The sequence below is a fragment of the Rosa chinensis genome, chromosome 5 (assembly GCF_002994745.2).
Source record: "Rosa chinensis cultivar Old Blush chromosome 5, RchiOBHm-V2, whole genome shotgun sequence".
NCBI classification, from domain to species: domain Eukaryota; kingdom Viridiplantae; phylum Streptophyta; class Magnoliopsida; order Rosales; family Rosaceae; genus Rosa; species Rosa chinensis.
Genome location: NC_037092.1, coordinates 59155989 through 59172868, shown reverse-complemented (window position 1 = coordinate 59172868; position 16880 = coordinate 59155989). Strand labels below are relative to the sequence as shown.

Below are 16880 nucleotides of genomic sequence, written 5' to 3'. Positions count from 1 at the left end.
GCTAAAGAGTGAGTCATACAATTAGTTTGACGATAAGCATGCTTAAACATAGAATATGTGATGAAATTTAATCCCTCTGTGATGTCATCATATACATGACCCAATTGGAAAGTATAAGGAATGACAGCCTGCTTAATAATATGATCAAATTGAATGCTTGGTAAATTTTTTATTCACAACACATTGAGAAGAAAAATAATTATATTTTTTTTATAGTTTATACAACAATCGGTAGTCGTCGATCCGAATTGAAGACTTATTAATTACCAAAAAATAATTGATATCACTAAAGATAAGATATCATCGTGATTAGCAAGAGCTACAAATAAAATTCACCCAAAAGAACAAAATTATAACCCAAAAAAGAAAGTGGTAATAAAAGATTGTGGACAGCAGAACAAATGTAACAAACGAGAATAAAAAAACAGAGAGGGAGAGAGAGCGTTTGGCGGGTGAGAGCATGGCAAAGCGCGTTCAAAACTTGGCGTAAGCGAGTGGGTTTTCAATTTCAATTGAATACAAAATATGACCCACGTGAGTATGAAAGAGAGACAGCTCATTGGAAAGCTACTCATTTGAGATTGTCACTCTAAAATCTAAACAGTAATCTCTCTCTCTCTCTCTCTGCCTACTTCAAATGCTTGGTTGAAAACTTTGAAAATATAATTTATGAAAGCAACTCACTGACTACCATAAATAGAAAACACTAATGAAAGTGATTACGTTGCTTTAATAATATCAAATTAACGAATTTCAACAGCAATCTAATAAAACATTATGAGTCATAATACATACATCAACACGTACTCGAAATTTATTCGCCATAAAATTTAGATTCGTGAAAAAGATTTAATGAAGGATACACGACTGTATCACGACAACCACATATCTACAAAATCTAGTGTAGAGTAGCGATTAGTCTATTATAGTAGCCTTCATCTTATAAATATCGGCAATAATGAAGTTATGGAGTTGTATTCATTTTCAACGAGAACAAAATTTAACAAGAAATTCAACCCGCTTGTATATATTATATTTCTTACGTCACTCAAAATTTTAACAGACAGAAAGTATGATACTTAAACTGTGTATGGAACTATACCATGCACAAATTAGTTTTTAAGTATCATAAATATTTTTTTACATCATTCACAATCATGGATAACGACTTTATCTTACTTGCCTTACCACAATCCCTACCAACGTTATGATCACCAATAGCATTCATGCTACTTACATTACTCAAACGATCCCACCACAGGTGTACGTCATTTGCCTCCATCAGTCACACCACCACTGCCTATCATTGCCACGATCATTTCTACCATTCTCTTCGGATTAAAGTTGTATCAAATAATTTGATAAAATAAGAATAATCCATCATGCAATAACCAAAATAAGAAACTCTACAATGTTGGGATATAAATGCTCTCGTTGTAAAATTTCATGAGTTTGAAATTCATGTACTTCCAAATATTCTCATTTACGTGCTTTTGATAAAAATATTATATATAAAAAAAACTACTAATGTTAAAGAACTTCAAAAAAAAAAAAATTACATTACCATACAAGATAAGCCAAAATTTAATGACTATTGAAGGAAAGTAGAATTTAAGAAACAATTTTTAGTCATTCAAATTGAGTGTTTACTAAAAATAAAGTAATAAACATTGAATTAACCCCATTTTGATTTTTGATGTCGGGGTAATGGAGTTAAAGTAATCGAAATTTAAATAAATAGACATTTTCATAAAAACTAAATATGCATTATAAAAAAACTATATAAAAAAAAAAATTAAACATGCATGATTGCCAATTTGCCCATATGCAAATCCAGCTCTAGTCCTCTGTCAATCCAAAGCTTCTAATTCCTTCTTCTTCTTTTTTTGAAAAGGCTTCTAATTCCTTATTGATCCAACACTCATTATTATTAAAAACAAAACAAAAAAAATCCTAGATCCAAATGTACTTAAAAATTACGCAAATGCTAATCCACTGTCCGCAAGCCTAGAATAGAAAACCAGTACCCTGAAGGCTGACGAATCCAAGCGCGAGTACCGTAAACGCAAGGACAGCGTCTCGGCTTGTGTCACTGTCTCTCTCCCTCCCAATCCTCATTTCACACTCCCTTTAAATAAATTCTGACCCCTCTTTTCTCTTCCATATTCTTCCTCCTCCTCTTTCACTTCGGAACCCCAAAAATCTCCACCTCATTTCTTTTCACCCCCCAATCCGCCATTGCATTAAGAATCAAAACGCCGTCGTAGAGAGAGACTGAGAGAGAGAATGGCGTCGGCGGCGGGGAGAGTAGATCTGGACGGCAAGCCGATAAAGCCGATGACGATATGCATGATCGGAGCCGGAGGGTTCATTGGGTCCCACCTCTGCGAGAAGCTGATGGCGGAGACGCCGCACAAGGTTCTAGCCCTAGACGTGTACAATGACAAGATCAAGCACCTGCTGGAGCCATCGGACGGTCATCCTTGGTCCGATCGCATCCAGTTCCACCGCCTCAACATCAAGCACGACTCGCGCCTCGAAGGCCTCATCAAGACCTCAGATCTGGTACCTCATTCTTCTTTCTCACTCTAGTTTTTCTCTTGCTGCTTTGTTTTTTTGACGGCTCGGATTTTGTTGCAGACCATCAATCTCGCCGCGATCTGTACTCCGGCCGACTACAACACGCGCCCGCTGGACACTATCTACAGTAACTTCATCGATGCCTTGCCTGTGGTGCGTTCGCTGCTCTACATTTCTTGAAAATTGAGATTTTGATTTGTGAAATTTGGGAATTGATTGAAGTTGATGTGAGATTTGATGCGTTTTAATTATTGTGGATGATTTCGTTAGGTGAAGTACTGTTCTGAAAACAACAAGCGCTTGATTCACTTTTCGACTTGTGAAGTGTATGGGAAGACCATTGGAAGCTTTCTTCCTAAAGATAGCCCTCTTCGTCAGGTAGCCTCTCCCTTTCTTTCCCTTTTTCTTTATATGCTTGTTTCATTTCGCATCATAATTTTGTTTTTTGTACGATTCAGATCTCTGAACTTATTGACGTTTAATCAGTGTTAAAATGGGTCATTTTACTTAATTTCAACTGATTGATTGCAAAATTCAGTTTTGGAGATCCATCATGTTTCTTTCGGTGGGATGACATTTTTTACTGTAATGCTTAAGCATATGCTGATCCAAAGCATTGTTAAGAATAACCTCATACGCTGTTCTGCTGAAATATAATTGCACATGTGAAATACACATTTTTCTCAAGGTTTATGCTTTTCTTATAAGATTGGAAATTGTCAATATAATATTTTTTTTTCAGAAGCGGAACTTTCTTGTCCTTGTTTTATGATGCAAAAAGAAAAACAAGGAAACGCAACACCCTGTAACAAAATAAAGTTAGTCGATCTGTAGATTATATAACCTTTTTCTTCCTTTTACCTGTCCAGTTTTCCTTTCATTTTAGTATGGCTAGGTTAACATGCATTGATATATTTTCAAATTAATGTAAAGCAACTTTGGGGTTAATTGGTCTGAGAATGTGTATTTCATGGATGACATAGAGACACATCATTGGAAAATATAAAACGTCAAAAGGAGGGAAGAATAGGTTATATATGAACGCATTAGTTCCATTTGCCTTCAGTTTTTCATTACTTGTCTTCCTTTTCATTTCATAAAGTAAATAGGAGAAATGCCAATTTTAACAACAGGTAAGCATATACAAGTAATTATTTCTTTAACTGAAAAGTTTAACTTCTTCCTTGCCATTTTTCTTAGGATCCTGCATATTATCTGCTTAAAGAAGATGATTCCCCTTGCATCTTTGGGTCTATTGAGAAGCAGAGGTGGTCATATGCATGTGCAAAGCAATTGATCGAGAGGCTGATATATGGTTAGTCATCCCTTTGTTTTCTTTTACCTCTCTTTCTATGAGGTCTCTGTTATATAGGGTTGATTTATTTTGTTGTTGTTTACAGCTGAGGGTGCAGAAAATGGTCTTGAGTTTACCATTGTAAGACCCTTTAACTGGATTGGACCTAGGATGGATTTCATTCCTGGGATTGATGGCCCAAGTGAGGGTGTTCCAAGAGTTCTAGCATGCTTTAGTAATGTATGTACCTACTTACTTGGTACCTGAGCAATGTTATTTATTTGGTATCTTCGTTGTGATTAAATCCTGCTTTCCTGCTTTCTTCTGTTGCAGAATCTTCTTCGTCGTGAACCACTCAAGCTTGTAGACGGTGGTGAATCCCAAAGAACTTTTGTTTATATAAAGGATGCTATTGATGCCGTTATGTTGATGATTGTAAGTTTTGAATCTTATCTTCCATATTAATATTTGGCATGCAAAAGAGGTTGCTCAGAAGCGTGAACTTTTCCACAGGAAAATCCTGCTAGGGCCAATGGTCACATTTTCAATGTGGGCAACCCCAACAATGAAGTCACAGTTAGGCAGCTTGGTGAAATGATGACTGAGGTGATTATTTTACTTGTTAGAAAATCAAGCTGCAGTAGCAGTCCTGCATTGATTTTATTGGATTGATGATCAATGTTCTTGCACATTACAGGTTTATGCAAAGGTAAGTGGTGAGCCAAAACTCGAGCAACCAACTATTGATGTCAGCTCTAAGGAGTTCTATGGAGTGGGATATGATGATAGTGACAAGAGAATTCCAGACATGACTATCATCAACAGGCAGCTTGGTAATTGTCTTGCATATTTCCTCCACCTTAATTTTACTCTAATTGATCTGACTAAGAGCGTTTCTGACTTTTTAATGTGCTATCCATGACAGGCTGGAATCCAAAGACTTCACTATGGGACTTGCTTGAATCAACCCTGACCTATCAGCATAGGACTTATGCCGAGGCTATTAAGAAGGCCATTTCCCAACCAGCTTCTACAAACTAAATAAACATGGGTTTTGGTGCCAATCAAGTATTCTTGCTTAGGTGTGCTGTTGTTTGGTCGGTGTTCAAATTCTTTTTAAAGAAGTCTTAAGATGTATCTTTATGTTTGATTCGAATATATAGTACATTTTTTCGTCTTACAGATGTCGTTAGTTAATCGTTCATGGTAGAGCTCCGCAATTTGGGCTTGGAATATATTTGCAGTATATATAGATTTCATTAGAGAACTATATCGAGTTACTGTAATTTGTCACCAGAGCTCTTACCACGACATGCTGAGGACTACAGGCCATTATACAATTGAAGCTGTTTCTGTTTCTTTGGGGGTTTGCATGCCATTCCTCTATCTCTGCCTTCGGGCATTGTATTATTTTCTATAACCCTTTCAGCTCTTGTTTTTCCTTGTTAATGCATTTATTATTTTCAAGGATATGTTGATCTTTTGCTCTCTTTTAGAGGTAAAAAGGATTACTCTCTATTTGTTCCATGAGCAAGATGAGTTTTAGCTCTAATTGAATGGGCATGGAATATTATTCATGTGAAAGTGTGTTTCACAGGCCTCGTACTGTAGTAACTGAAGCTTTGCTTGATGACATTCTGCTGGTTAGTGTTTGTTTTGTTTGGGCTTTTGCCCCAATTGCACTAAAAAAAAAAAAGAAAAAAAGAATTATGCATGTATAGTAACAAGCTTTGAAGTTTCCTGTCATCACTCATCAGGCATCAAAACTGATGATTGGTGCTTCATCGGCCGTGTTGATTTGATGCGATTTGAATCTTGCAAGTTGCAATATATAATCTGGGGTTTTACCTGCACCTTAAGATTACTCTGGAGTCTGGACCAAAGAAAAAAGGTTATCCTTTTTCTCGTCGATAAATGAATCCAAAAATATAAAAATAAAAAATGATGCACACCCGGTGGGACTCGAACCCACAATCGCCTGATTAGAAGTCAGACGCCTTATCCATTAGGCCACGGGTTCTGGACGGTTGATTATTTACAACTGCTATACTAGATCAAATCTATTGCATGCCTCAAAGCTCTGGCTTCAGAGGCAGAACTAGCTTTCGTATAAATACACACACATAAAAGTACTGTGTCTTTTTTTATTTTATAATTTTTTAAAGTTTTTTTTTATTGAACTTAGCTTGGATGGTTGAGCAAGATTCATGACTGCAATCTCTAAAATTAGATAAGGAGAAAGTCGTAGTGGAAGAGAAACGAGTTTACATATATGTAACAGAGACCCAAAGGCCGAATGCTAAATTTAAAAGGCCCTAAGACGTTGAGCTCAATATTTCATGTTCTACACTGTGCTTCCAGCTGAGACATGCTACTCGAACTTGGAGGCTCAACGTACAGTATGTAGCATAGAAATTCATTGCAGCTCTTTATCCCTATAACCCGAATCTTTCGTGCCTCAAAGTTTAGTGCTCAAGATTGAACACTAGACTAGAGAGCTTCTAGTAGACGTTCGTCCCGGTGGAGCGTTGCAAAAATTAATATGAGCGAGGTTGCCACTTTTACTATTCATGAAGAAATTGATGGATTAGATAAGATTAGAAGTTCAGATATACAAACGATTTTAAATGTAAAATTCGAGATGAATAATTAGCAAAACATTATATGGAAGATACAAAGTTTCAAACCGTTTGCTTCTTCAATTGATATGATCAGAGGACTATTGGTTAATAGAATACCGATTTACGTTGTAACGATATATAATGTTCATGATATGAATTTGATTGAATTAAACATGTTCTACAACTAATCCTTGTGGCTATAATCATCGTTAGATATTATTATATACTTTGGGATATTCTCATAACGTTATGTAAAAATGTGGTTTTATTTGTGTAAAACAAGTTCAGTTCGAATCCACTGTTTCGAAAACCCACAAGATGAAGAATATAAATAATTTTATATAATAAATGAATAATTAAATCCAATAATTATAAAGCAAAATATTTCAAATTGTCTAATCCTATGATCAAATACTCTTAACGTCCAAAATTTCAAGAAGAAATATAGCATAATATGGTTATATGGGTTCACTTCGTGTGAGCGGGTTGACCTATGGCCGACCCATTTAATAAATGAGTTATGGCGGGTTCAACCTGCTTTATTTTAAATTGTGTTATCGGGTTGTGTCGGAATTGACAGCCCTAAATAATAGGAACCGGAACACTTCCTCTATTCATGAACAAATGCCGACACTTTCTCTATTCAGGAACCGGAACACTTCTCGTGTGAGTAACACTAGGGAGCCTCTTCATCAAACCTGCAATCCACGAACGTTGATTCCAAAGGTTGGTAAACAAAATCCCCTTGTTAGGTTAGATAACAAGCATGCACTCCAGTTGACTATCCGCGACCGCTAGAGCTAACTAATATGTATATGGAATTGTGAAATTCCGAGAGTTTATTCCACGTAATCACCACCACATTTCCGGCTATATGGAGTAAGGTACTCCACAATCCTACATGGACAAGACAACTTGGCTATATGAATTCATGGCCATTAAAGAACAAGAACTACAAAGATCCATATCCCAGACCCGAATCTGAAAACGACCCACATCCTTGATCTATATTCGAAACTGAACCAATCCCAAATTCAAACCATAACTGGAAACCACTCCCAAATGGGAAAGCCTACACTAATGCTCCACCCACATACTTCGCCCAAAAACCACAACATTTGCCCGAAAACAGCACCACCAACCACAGTAGACCTCGATCCGAAGTTAATTAGTATCTTGTATTTGTATATGCATGTGTCGTTGTAGGTGAAAACTTTATCAAATTAACAGAGCTATCATTTTGGCATGGTAATGTTTATTGTATCCATTATGACTTATCTAACCAAACAAATATTATATCACAACCACTATATTACTGATAATGTATGATAATATAATCCTGTCAATCAATTACTTATTGTCTTAATTCCTATTAATGAATATTGCATTCTAATTAAGACTCAGCAGTGTGACTACCTAGCAGTATGAGAATCATGAGGTACAACTGAGGGGCGCGTATATGAAATATACCTCAATTTATTGGAGCTTTATTAGAGCTCTGGTGAATTTGCAGAGTTCGATGAATTTCATTTACTTCGAGTCTTGGAGAAGTTTGAGTTGGTTATATCATCTGTCCTTAGCTCGTGAGTAGTTACAACTGTAGGATTGTGTTTGCTATTGGACCAAAATTCTTTTAGTGAGAGCATTCAATTCCGTTTCATTTCATTGTTGAAAATAAAATTTGGTAAACCATAAAATTCTGGGCGAACTTGATGATTCTTTGAATCCAACAAAATGTGGGGAGATCAATGGAGACGGTCATGATCTTTTGTTAAACCTCCAATACTTTCTATATTCAAGGGAGGCTTGGTGTCACCAATTCCCATAAGGGACTTGTTAGAGTTTTCTAGCACCGACATAGTCGGTTTAATAAATAACGGTTACGATCTTTTTAAAACACTTTGTAATACTATTATTGTTGTTTTAAATTGATGATCAACTATTATCTAAAAAACAATAATGTCCGCATTGTCATTTAACTTCAATAAAAATATGATCGGAGGTATCAAATCAACCAAACGAGTTAACCCTAAAGTTTAACCAACATTAGACTATTAGAGTGATCACATCAAAGTAGTTCCAACCTCCAAAGATTTTGCATCCAAAACACATAATTAAAAAAAGAAAAACAAGTGAAAATGACAATTGAACTCCCCATATTCAATACAGTCCAAAGTCCTCCAAACAACCATGGGAGGAATATAATTCAAAATAAATCCAAACCATAAAGAGTGGTGTCAGACAGACCCCAAAATTTTGGGGATTAAACGAAACCAGAAGAATGATGTGCCTTCCGAGTGGACCCACACCGAAGCTGACGAAACTCCCAGGGAAAAAAAAAAAAACTGTACTTGACTTCCAAAGCTCTCTCTCATCTCAATCCAACCCCCCACGCGTCTCGGAAGAAAAAAAAGAAAATGATTGTTCAGACAAAAAGCCCGAGACAAACCCCATCCTCATTATAACACCCAAAACTCCCTTTCCCCTCCTCGGCCGGCAACACCACTCATTCCCCCTTTTGCTTCCATCTCATGTCCTTGTTCCCTCACACGCCGGCCTACTCTTCTTCTTCTGGCGCTTATTTTTCGATATGAATTTGCTAATTGGCTCACACACTCGGAGGTCGTTTTCTGCGTCGTGATCTGTGCACACTTTTTGTGGGTTTGATTTATAGAATTTGAGTTGGGTTTGGTTTGGTTTTGGTTTTGGTGGTGGTGGTGGTGGTGGTGACGTGGGGTTGGGGTTTTTTTTTGTCGTTTGATGGAGGGAAGAGAACGGGGTGTCATAGCTGTAAAGGCCCACTCTTTGTTTATTTGACTCTGTTGGACTTGGATTCCTACTTACAGTTCCTTTCCTTCCTTTCTTCCCCACCTTTACTTTTGGTTAAAGAAATCGTCTTTAGGTCTCTCTTCTCCACCCAAATGGACCTGCTTTGTTAGAACCCACTCAAGCCAGCTCCTCTGCTCCTCTTTTCGGCTATGCCTCCTGCTAGGAAGGTTTCTGAGTTTTTCAGAGAAGGCAATGACTGGTAATCTCTCTCTCTCTCTCAAATCCTTTTTTTTTTTTTTTTTTAATGCTTTGATTCTCGGAGTAATTCTTCTTTTTTTGGGATTTGTTTCGAGTCTTATTTATGGGGTTGTTGAATTTATGAGACTTAAAAGGCCGGAGGCCCAGTTAGAGTTGAATTGATGATCTCTATCATTCAATCTCAATTAAACCATTTTCTTGTTAGAATTGATGACTGATTCTATCGTGGGATTATATGAGTTGAAGAGATTATGGTATTGATGTAGTCATTTTTTCTGTTTCTTACAAGGTTTTGCAAAGCCGGATTGCCGAGTGATATTACTGTTGTGGTGGACGGTGTAAGGTTCCATCTTCATAAGGTATGTACTTACAATTGCTCTGGTGGTTATGGAATTATGGGATTGAATATGGATAGAAGTTGATAACAATCGCAAACCTTATTCCCATAAGTGTTTGACTGGTTTATTAAGATCAAATTGTCGACTGGTTTATTAGATCATGGTAGAATTTTTCTTCAGCTTCTTGTTTTTCCTTTCTTTGCTGCATATGTACAATATATAGGTAGATAGCTTTTATATTAAAGCTTTCAATAGATGCCGTTGTTACAGCAGAGCAATTTCTTTTAAGGCTGGATTTTAGCTGTTCAGCACCAATTTTTGTCTTGTTAATATGTAGCATGCAAAGTTGATTTATCTATTTGTTTTTTTCTCTCTGGAAATTGAAGAATAGAATATGTCGTACATGTCTTGCGATAGCTTCATTTTGATGAGACTCATCTATTATGTGCTTTCAGCTATTTGTTACCTTACTTGTGACTTTTTTATATTCTGAAGTTTTGTTGTTGTCGTCTTCCACCCTTAAGAATGGTTTTGTAATGGAATATCCTATTTCTTACCATGAACTTTGAGTAAGAATTATCACTTATCACAATTCGTCACTGTCCAGTTTCCTCTCATATCAAAATGTGGGAAGATAGCACGTTTATATGAAGAGTCCGAAAGGAAACATGAGAAGATTTTCACTACAGTTCTTGAGGAATTCCCTGGTGGCTCTGACATGTTCCTGCTCGCAGCTAAATTCTGCTATGGTACGCGGGTGGAATTGACTTCAAGAAACATAGTAATGGTGTACTGTGCAGCAGACTACCTTGAAATGATAGATGAGTTTGGAGAAGAAAACTTACTCTCAAAGTCGGAGAGTTTTTTCTATAAGAATATACTTCACAACTGGAAAGACTGTATCTTGGCTCTTCAAAGTTCTGAGCCTGTTCTCCAAAGGGCAGAAAAACTTCACATAATAAACAAATGTGTAAATGCTTTATCGGTGATGGTTTGTACTGATCCTAGTTTATTTGGGTGGCCCATGATGATGTATGGTAGCTTACAGAGTCCTGGTGGAAGCATCCTATGGAATGGAATTAATACTGGAGCAAGGATTCGAAGCTCTGAGTCTGATTGGTGGTTTGAAGACATCTCATACCTCAGTGTGAGTTTGTTTGAGAGACTCATCAAGGCAATGGAAACGAAGGGCATAAGACCCGAAAACATTGTAGGTGCTGTAATGCACTATACCAGAAAATACCTACCTGGCCTGGGCAGATGGCAGGGTGGACAACATAGTATACCCAGGACAGTTACAAGTTTTAGTTTTACACCCATTGCCCTTGATCAAAGGGTAGTTTTAGAAAGCATTGAGAAACTTCTTCCCCAAAAGAAGGGTAAATCATTTTGCCGGTTTTTGCTCGGACTTCTTCGTGTTGCATTAATATTGGGAGCCAGTCAAACCTGCAAGGACTCTTTAGAGAAGAGAATAGGCAGACAACTGGAATTTGCAACTTTAGATGGTCTTCTGATTCCTACATATTCAGATGCTGAGACATTGTATGATATTGACACTGTTCAACGGATAATCCAACATTTTATGTCATCAGAATCGAAGGTTACACCATTTTCTCCAGCATCAGTTGAACCGGAAACATCTCCATCATCGGGACCATTAAGGTTAGTGGCAAAGCTGATAGATAGCTACATTGCGGAGGTTGCTTCAGATGTTGCTCTAAAGCCTGGAAAGATACGCTCTCTTGCAGAGGCTCTTCCAGATTCTTCAAGAACTTTGCATGATGGGCTGTATCGGTCACTTGATATATACTTCAAGGTTTGATTTTACTTGACCACGTCTTTAAATAAAAGCTGCTCTTTCCATATCAAAAACTTTTTGATGTAATATAAATTCTGATTTTCTTTTTTCAGGCGCATCCTTGGCTCACAGATAAGGAGAAGGAAGAACTTTGCAACATCATTGACTTCCAGAAACTCTCTATTGATGCATGTGCCCATGCATCCCAAAATGAAAGGTTGCCGCTTAGAGTTGTTCTTCAAGTCCTGTTCTTTGAGCAGATGCATTTGAGAACTGCTCTAGCTGGTCATCTGAATGTCTTGGAAACAGAAAGTGCCCCTACAGGTCCTGTTAATGTCCAAGCTGAGATGGCTGGCCAGATTATACAGAGGGATGGGTGGGTGACTATGGTGCGTGAGAACCGGGTTTTAAAGGTGGATATGGACAAGATGAGATCTAGAGTTGGTGAGCTCGAACAAGAATTTAGTAAAATAAAGCAAGAGATGAAAAAGGTGTCCAAATCACATAGTTCCCTCAGTTCGCCTCGTGTGGTTGCCAGGAGAATTGGGTGCAATCTTCTTTCACGACCTTCAGATGATAAACCAGTGACCATTGGAAGTACCGCGCCCTCCCCAAGAGCATCAGTTGAGCAGGCACGTTTTTCCTGCCATTCTAGACACAAGAAAAGTTTTTCATTGTTTTGACTTTTGAGAGATAGTACAAAGAAAATGGAACACTGCCATTCTAGAGGTTCTGGTTGGTCCTCAGAAAATATCTGAAAAAGGAAGGGAAATTCTAAAATTGACATCATCATTGAGATCTTTTGAATGTTTTGAGCTTCCTTCACATTTCTGTGAACCAACCAGAATTGTATCGGCAGTGTCTGGATGGAGGACGGTATGACTTATTTCATACCATAGAAGATTGTTCTTTTACAGTTGGATTTTGTTCAAGTACTGAGAGAAATTCTTTTTGAGTAGGGATTGGCAGGAAGAACTTTTGAAATCATAAAAATGAAGAAATAGAAAACAAGTAAATATATATATATATATATATATATATATATATATATATATTTGTTACACGGAATGCTGCCAATCCCACCAAAGGTTGAACTCAGAATATGTGCTCCACATCCTAGGGTTGATATCTGGTATAAGGAGATACATAGAGAAAAGAAATGTTGTAATTGAGTTTTTAGTTAGTTTGACAGTGAGTTTATACATGTACATCGTCAAGAATCAAGTTGTAACTTGTTAGTCTGGAATAGTGGAAATTATCAGTGGTGTGTTATGTTTGAGAATTGATTGGCCTACGTTTGGTCAGTTGATCTTAAGTTTCCGACAGGAATAAATGAACAAACATGTACAGACTATGAATCTATTATAGTCACGTTCATAAAATGAAATCCAGCAAAGCAGGCTTGGCTTTGAAGAATCAGACAAATAAGCATTTGTTTAGTGGAGGGAAGTTTTTGTTTTATTAAGATTTAAGAATATATTAAGAGGGAAGGTAGGTGCAAGAACTCTCAAAATATGTTAATGGTGACAAAATACCATGGAGCCCTTTTTACTATATTCCGATGAATAGCCATGGTACCAAACTTAAATATGCCTCTCCACTCAATGATGGATGTCTAATGATGATTTGATGTGAGTTTGAAACTGTGAATGGTATCTGAGGCTAATGTTTAGGTTCTAGGCATAGACGGTAAAAGTTACTCATTGCTTACAAATAAAGATTGCCTTTTTGTTTATGTTTCAAACTTTCAATGATTGCCAGATTAAAGTGAATGGTTTTGAGAATCTCTGTGCTTTCAAACTTGGTTCTGGCGGTAAAACATGGTCTTGGCCTCTTGGGTGTGGGGGTGGACTCTGTTTCATTGGTTCGGTTTTTCGTTGCTAATTGAAACCGCACCACAATTAAAAACGTTTTTTTTTTAGAGAAGCACCACAATTCGTTTAACCAACTATTTCGGTTATTCGATAAACCAATTTGGTTCGGTTTGGTTTCAGTTAATTTTAACCTTGTTAATATTGTTGATTTAATCCTAATTTCTGATGAATTTTTTTTTTCAACTGTAATCGTACATATATAAAAACTATCTAAACAAAATTATTATTCCCAAATTTAATGTAGACTGAATGTATACATCAAAAGACCAACAAGACAATAGTTTATAGGGAAATGATGGAAAAGGTCACCTAGTTTCCCACTTGATAAAAAGGTAAATTATCAATTGTTAGAAATATTAATTTAGTCCTTATCAATAATGAGGTAATGTTAAAAAATGTCAGTTTATGATATTTTCATTTCCCATTTTACCCTTCGTATTAATATACCCTATTTGTGTTTCAATTTCAAAACCTGATCATTTCTCTCTCTGTCTCTCTCCTCCAAACGCTATTCCCCTCCAGCGCTCTCCGCCTTTCCATTGACCCCCTTGCTGTCTCCGAAGTCGATGTCGTTTTGTGCCGATTTTTCTCCAGCTGGAGCCGAGTCGCCAGTGACCACTGGACCTCCATCTCCGACTGGAAAGCGACCTAGAGACGAACTAGAAGGTGACGACAATCATGAAGACGAGATTCGGTGCTCTAGACTCGATATGTACCTACAGCTTCTTCTTCCTCATCGCGGATTTCGTTCTCATTTCCCGCTCCCAAAATCCTAACACTGACGACACTCTTGAGCTTAAGAAACGCTGCAGCGTCGGCAAGTGCTCTTAATTTTCAATTTCAAACCTATTTTTCCTTTAATTTCTTGAACCATTGTTATGCGTTCCACTTGTTAATTTTGTTTCTTTTGTTTCGATGCTAATTTGTTGATATTTTGTGTTTGTTTTCATGGATTTGGGAGCAGATGCTGGAGTGGAGGCCAAAGATTGCATCAAGATCAAGGATATGGCATTGAAGGCCTCGGTAGCCTACAAAAATTGCAAGCGGTGTTTGAGGCTGTGCGGCGAACACCGGAATCAAAGCTGTTCGGATTCTGATATGTCGTCTAAGTTCCACTGCTCGTACCAGAGGACTGGCTGCTCGTATAAGAGGACTGGGAGCTCAAATTCGATGCTGAGGCAATGGGGGAAGGGGATGGAGAGCAGGCTGAAAGTGCTTTCAAGTGGCGATGGAGCATCCAGTAATGATTCACAACAGGTCTCCATTGTAAGGTTAGACGGCTCTCTTCTCTTTCGGTGTTTTTTTTTCCCTCCTTTAATTATTGAATTTCTAGTGTCGCATCTTGGTCTGTATGTTAGTGTGGTTCATGGTAGTTTTGGAGGTTTGGATTGGTTAATTGTGCCAACTTGGTCTCAGTTTTGTTTATATTCATAAACTGATTGTTTGATTACAAATCAGAAGTTTATTTACAATTCCTATCCAGAGAGTGGAGTCTTTGTTTTGCCTTTTCAAGTTTCACATGTTTCATGTGGAGGACCAATCCCATATATTTTTTTTTTTTTGTGATTTGATATGTTCCATGTTTTATTTGTGGTCTACTTAGAGCTGTCATAGCTTTGTGCAAACTAGTTAATTACTTAATTATCAGGGTTGTTGGACTGCCAATTTTATTAAATCTACAAAAAATAAACGAGGGTTTCTGAAATCCGACTTGCGGGAAATCACTGTCTTTTACATGCCCCGGCATCTTGTGACTAGAATTTGATAGATGTGTACAAGGAAGTCCTTCAATAGAGTATGTGCTGGCTCTTATGGAGCTGTTTAAGTTCACCTGAGACTACTCCTTGGACCATGATCAGTAGACAGACGTGGTTTGCATTTTGGAAATTGGTACAGTAACAAGCTATCATAGAAAACATATACCTCCAAATAAAGAAAACAAGTAAGCACTTAGTTTTCAATGCATGTTAGACCTAGAGTGAGATTTCTGGGTTTTTCCCAATTTGAGCTCATCTTGATTGAGTTATTTTACATGCATTTGATGGGTGGCTCTATAGCATTTGAACATATATGTTTGCTTTTGAATAGTACCTTTTCTAACTTGGTGATAGCTTCACATGTACTTTAACTATCAGAGAACTGTTATTTGAAAGAGAAAGTAACTTGGCTATACAATTATGTTTTTAAGTACATATGTCATTCATATGTGTACTCTATGGTCTCAACTAACGATACTACCCTTGGTTTGCTTAAAATTAACAGTGTGCAAGATACATTTCCTTTTCTTTTCTGCTTTCAAATTCTTCTCCCTTGTAATTATGCAGACTTTCCAGATCACTGGGGAACAACATGGGGGAGGGTTTCTGGACCTTATTCTACACTAGTGGATGATGTTGCTCATTTCTATTTCCTTATGTTTGTAGATTAGAGGCACGCATATCAGCTTAGTCCTAATGCCCCTAAAGAAAGAGTTGATAAGAGAAAGCACTATGAGCAAAAATCTGGGCAGGAGTGCAGCTTCTTTTCTTAAAGTTTCCAAGTCAACCAACTACCTTACCAATTGTGAAGCAGAGAAGATTATTGCCTATGAAACATGTAATAGCATTTGGAAGATGATAACTCCATGATAGATATTTCACATTTCCCCTGAGACAGCTTTGTATAATATTGTGCTATATATATATATATATTGTACTTGTGCATTTCTTTTAGGAACAACTCAGCCCCAAATGTGGGTAGTGCAACTGTTACGAACTCTAATTCATGGGAGGCTGAGAATTGAGTGCAAGTATGTTAATTGATATGGGTCAATTATTAACCATCAAATCTGGATAAGTGTTAACTATTAGCTAGCTACTTGTATATCTATGAGAGCATTGAAGGAATTTCTCCATGTTCCTAATAGGATGAGGTGGAATGGCATCTTACTATATATTGGGCTGTTATAAGGAGTTTTGATTTTGTTTGTGTTTGTGGTTAAAATTGAAGATTTGATAGTGATGAGACAATTGTTAAGATTATTAACAATGACTTGGCCACGGATTGACAATAATGTGGATATAACAGTGATTTCATCAATGACTTAGCAAGTGAAATGTGATTAATAGTGGCTTGGTTAGTGATTTTGCCGGTGACTTGAGCTTAACAGTGACTTAGTCAGAGATTAACAGTGACATGTTCATAATTGTAATCTGGCCAGTGACTTTGCCGATGACTTCTTTCTCTGCATCGTTCTATCATCTTCTTCATCTTCTGATTCCACCTCTCGGTAGTCTTCGTCATCGTCGCTTGGTTCCCTTTCTTTTCTTTTTGGTCTTGCCATTTATGATGTTTAAATTATGTTCAAAA

At 37.2% G+C, this 16880-nt stretch overlaps 2 protein-coding genes and 1 non-coding gene across 3 annotated transcripts; 2 read left to right on the top strand and 1 right to left on the bottom strand.

Annotated features, from left to right (window-relative positions):
* Positions 1-2153: 2153 nt before the first annotated feature.
* Positions 2154-5346, top strand: LOC112165464 (UDP-D-apiose/UDP-D-xylose synthase 2). Its single transcript, XM_024301975.2, has 9 exons — positions 2154-2565; positions 2641-2733; positions 2851-2958; positions 3781-3895; positions 3981-4114; positions 4208-4309; positions 4388-4480; positions 4572-4707; positions 4800-5346. Exons 1-9 carry the CDS (start codon positions 2287-2289, stop codon positions 4913-4915), a joined length of 1176 nt encoding a protein of 391 aa, XP_024157743.1. The 5' UTR covers positions 2154-2286; the 3' UTR covers positions 4916-5346.
* A 473-nt stretch (positions 5347-5819) lies between these two features.
* TRNAR-UCU lies at positions 5820-5894 on the bottom strand. Its single transcript has one exon. It is a non-coding gene; the product is annotated as a tRNA-Arg (tRNA).
* A 2999-nt stretch (positions 5895-8893) lies between these two features.
* LOC112165373 (BTB/POZ domain-containing protein At3g44820) lies at positions 8894-12676 on the top strand. Its single transcript, XM_024301863.2, has 4 exons — positions 8894-9523; positions 9812-9881; positions 10468-11676; positions 11772-12676. Exons 1-4 carry the CDS (start codon positions 9474-9476, stop codon positions 12339-12341), a joined length of 1899 nt encoding a protein of 632 aa, XP_024157631.1. The 5' UTR covers positions 8894-9473; the 3' UTR covers positions 12342-12676.
* The last annotated feature ends 4204 nt before the right edge of the window (positions 12677-16880 follow it).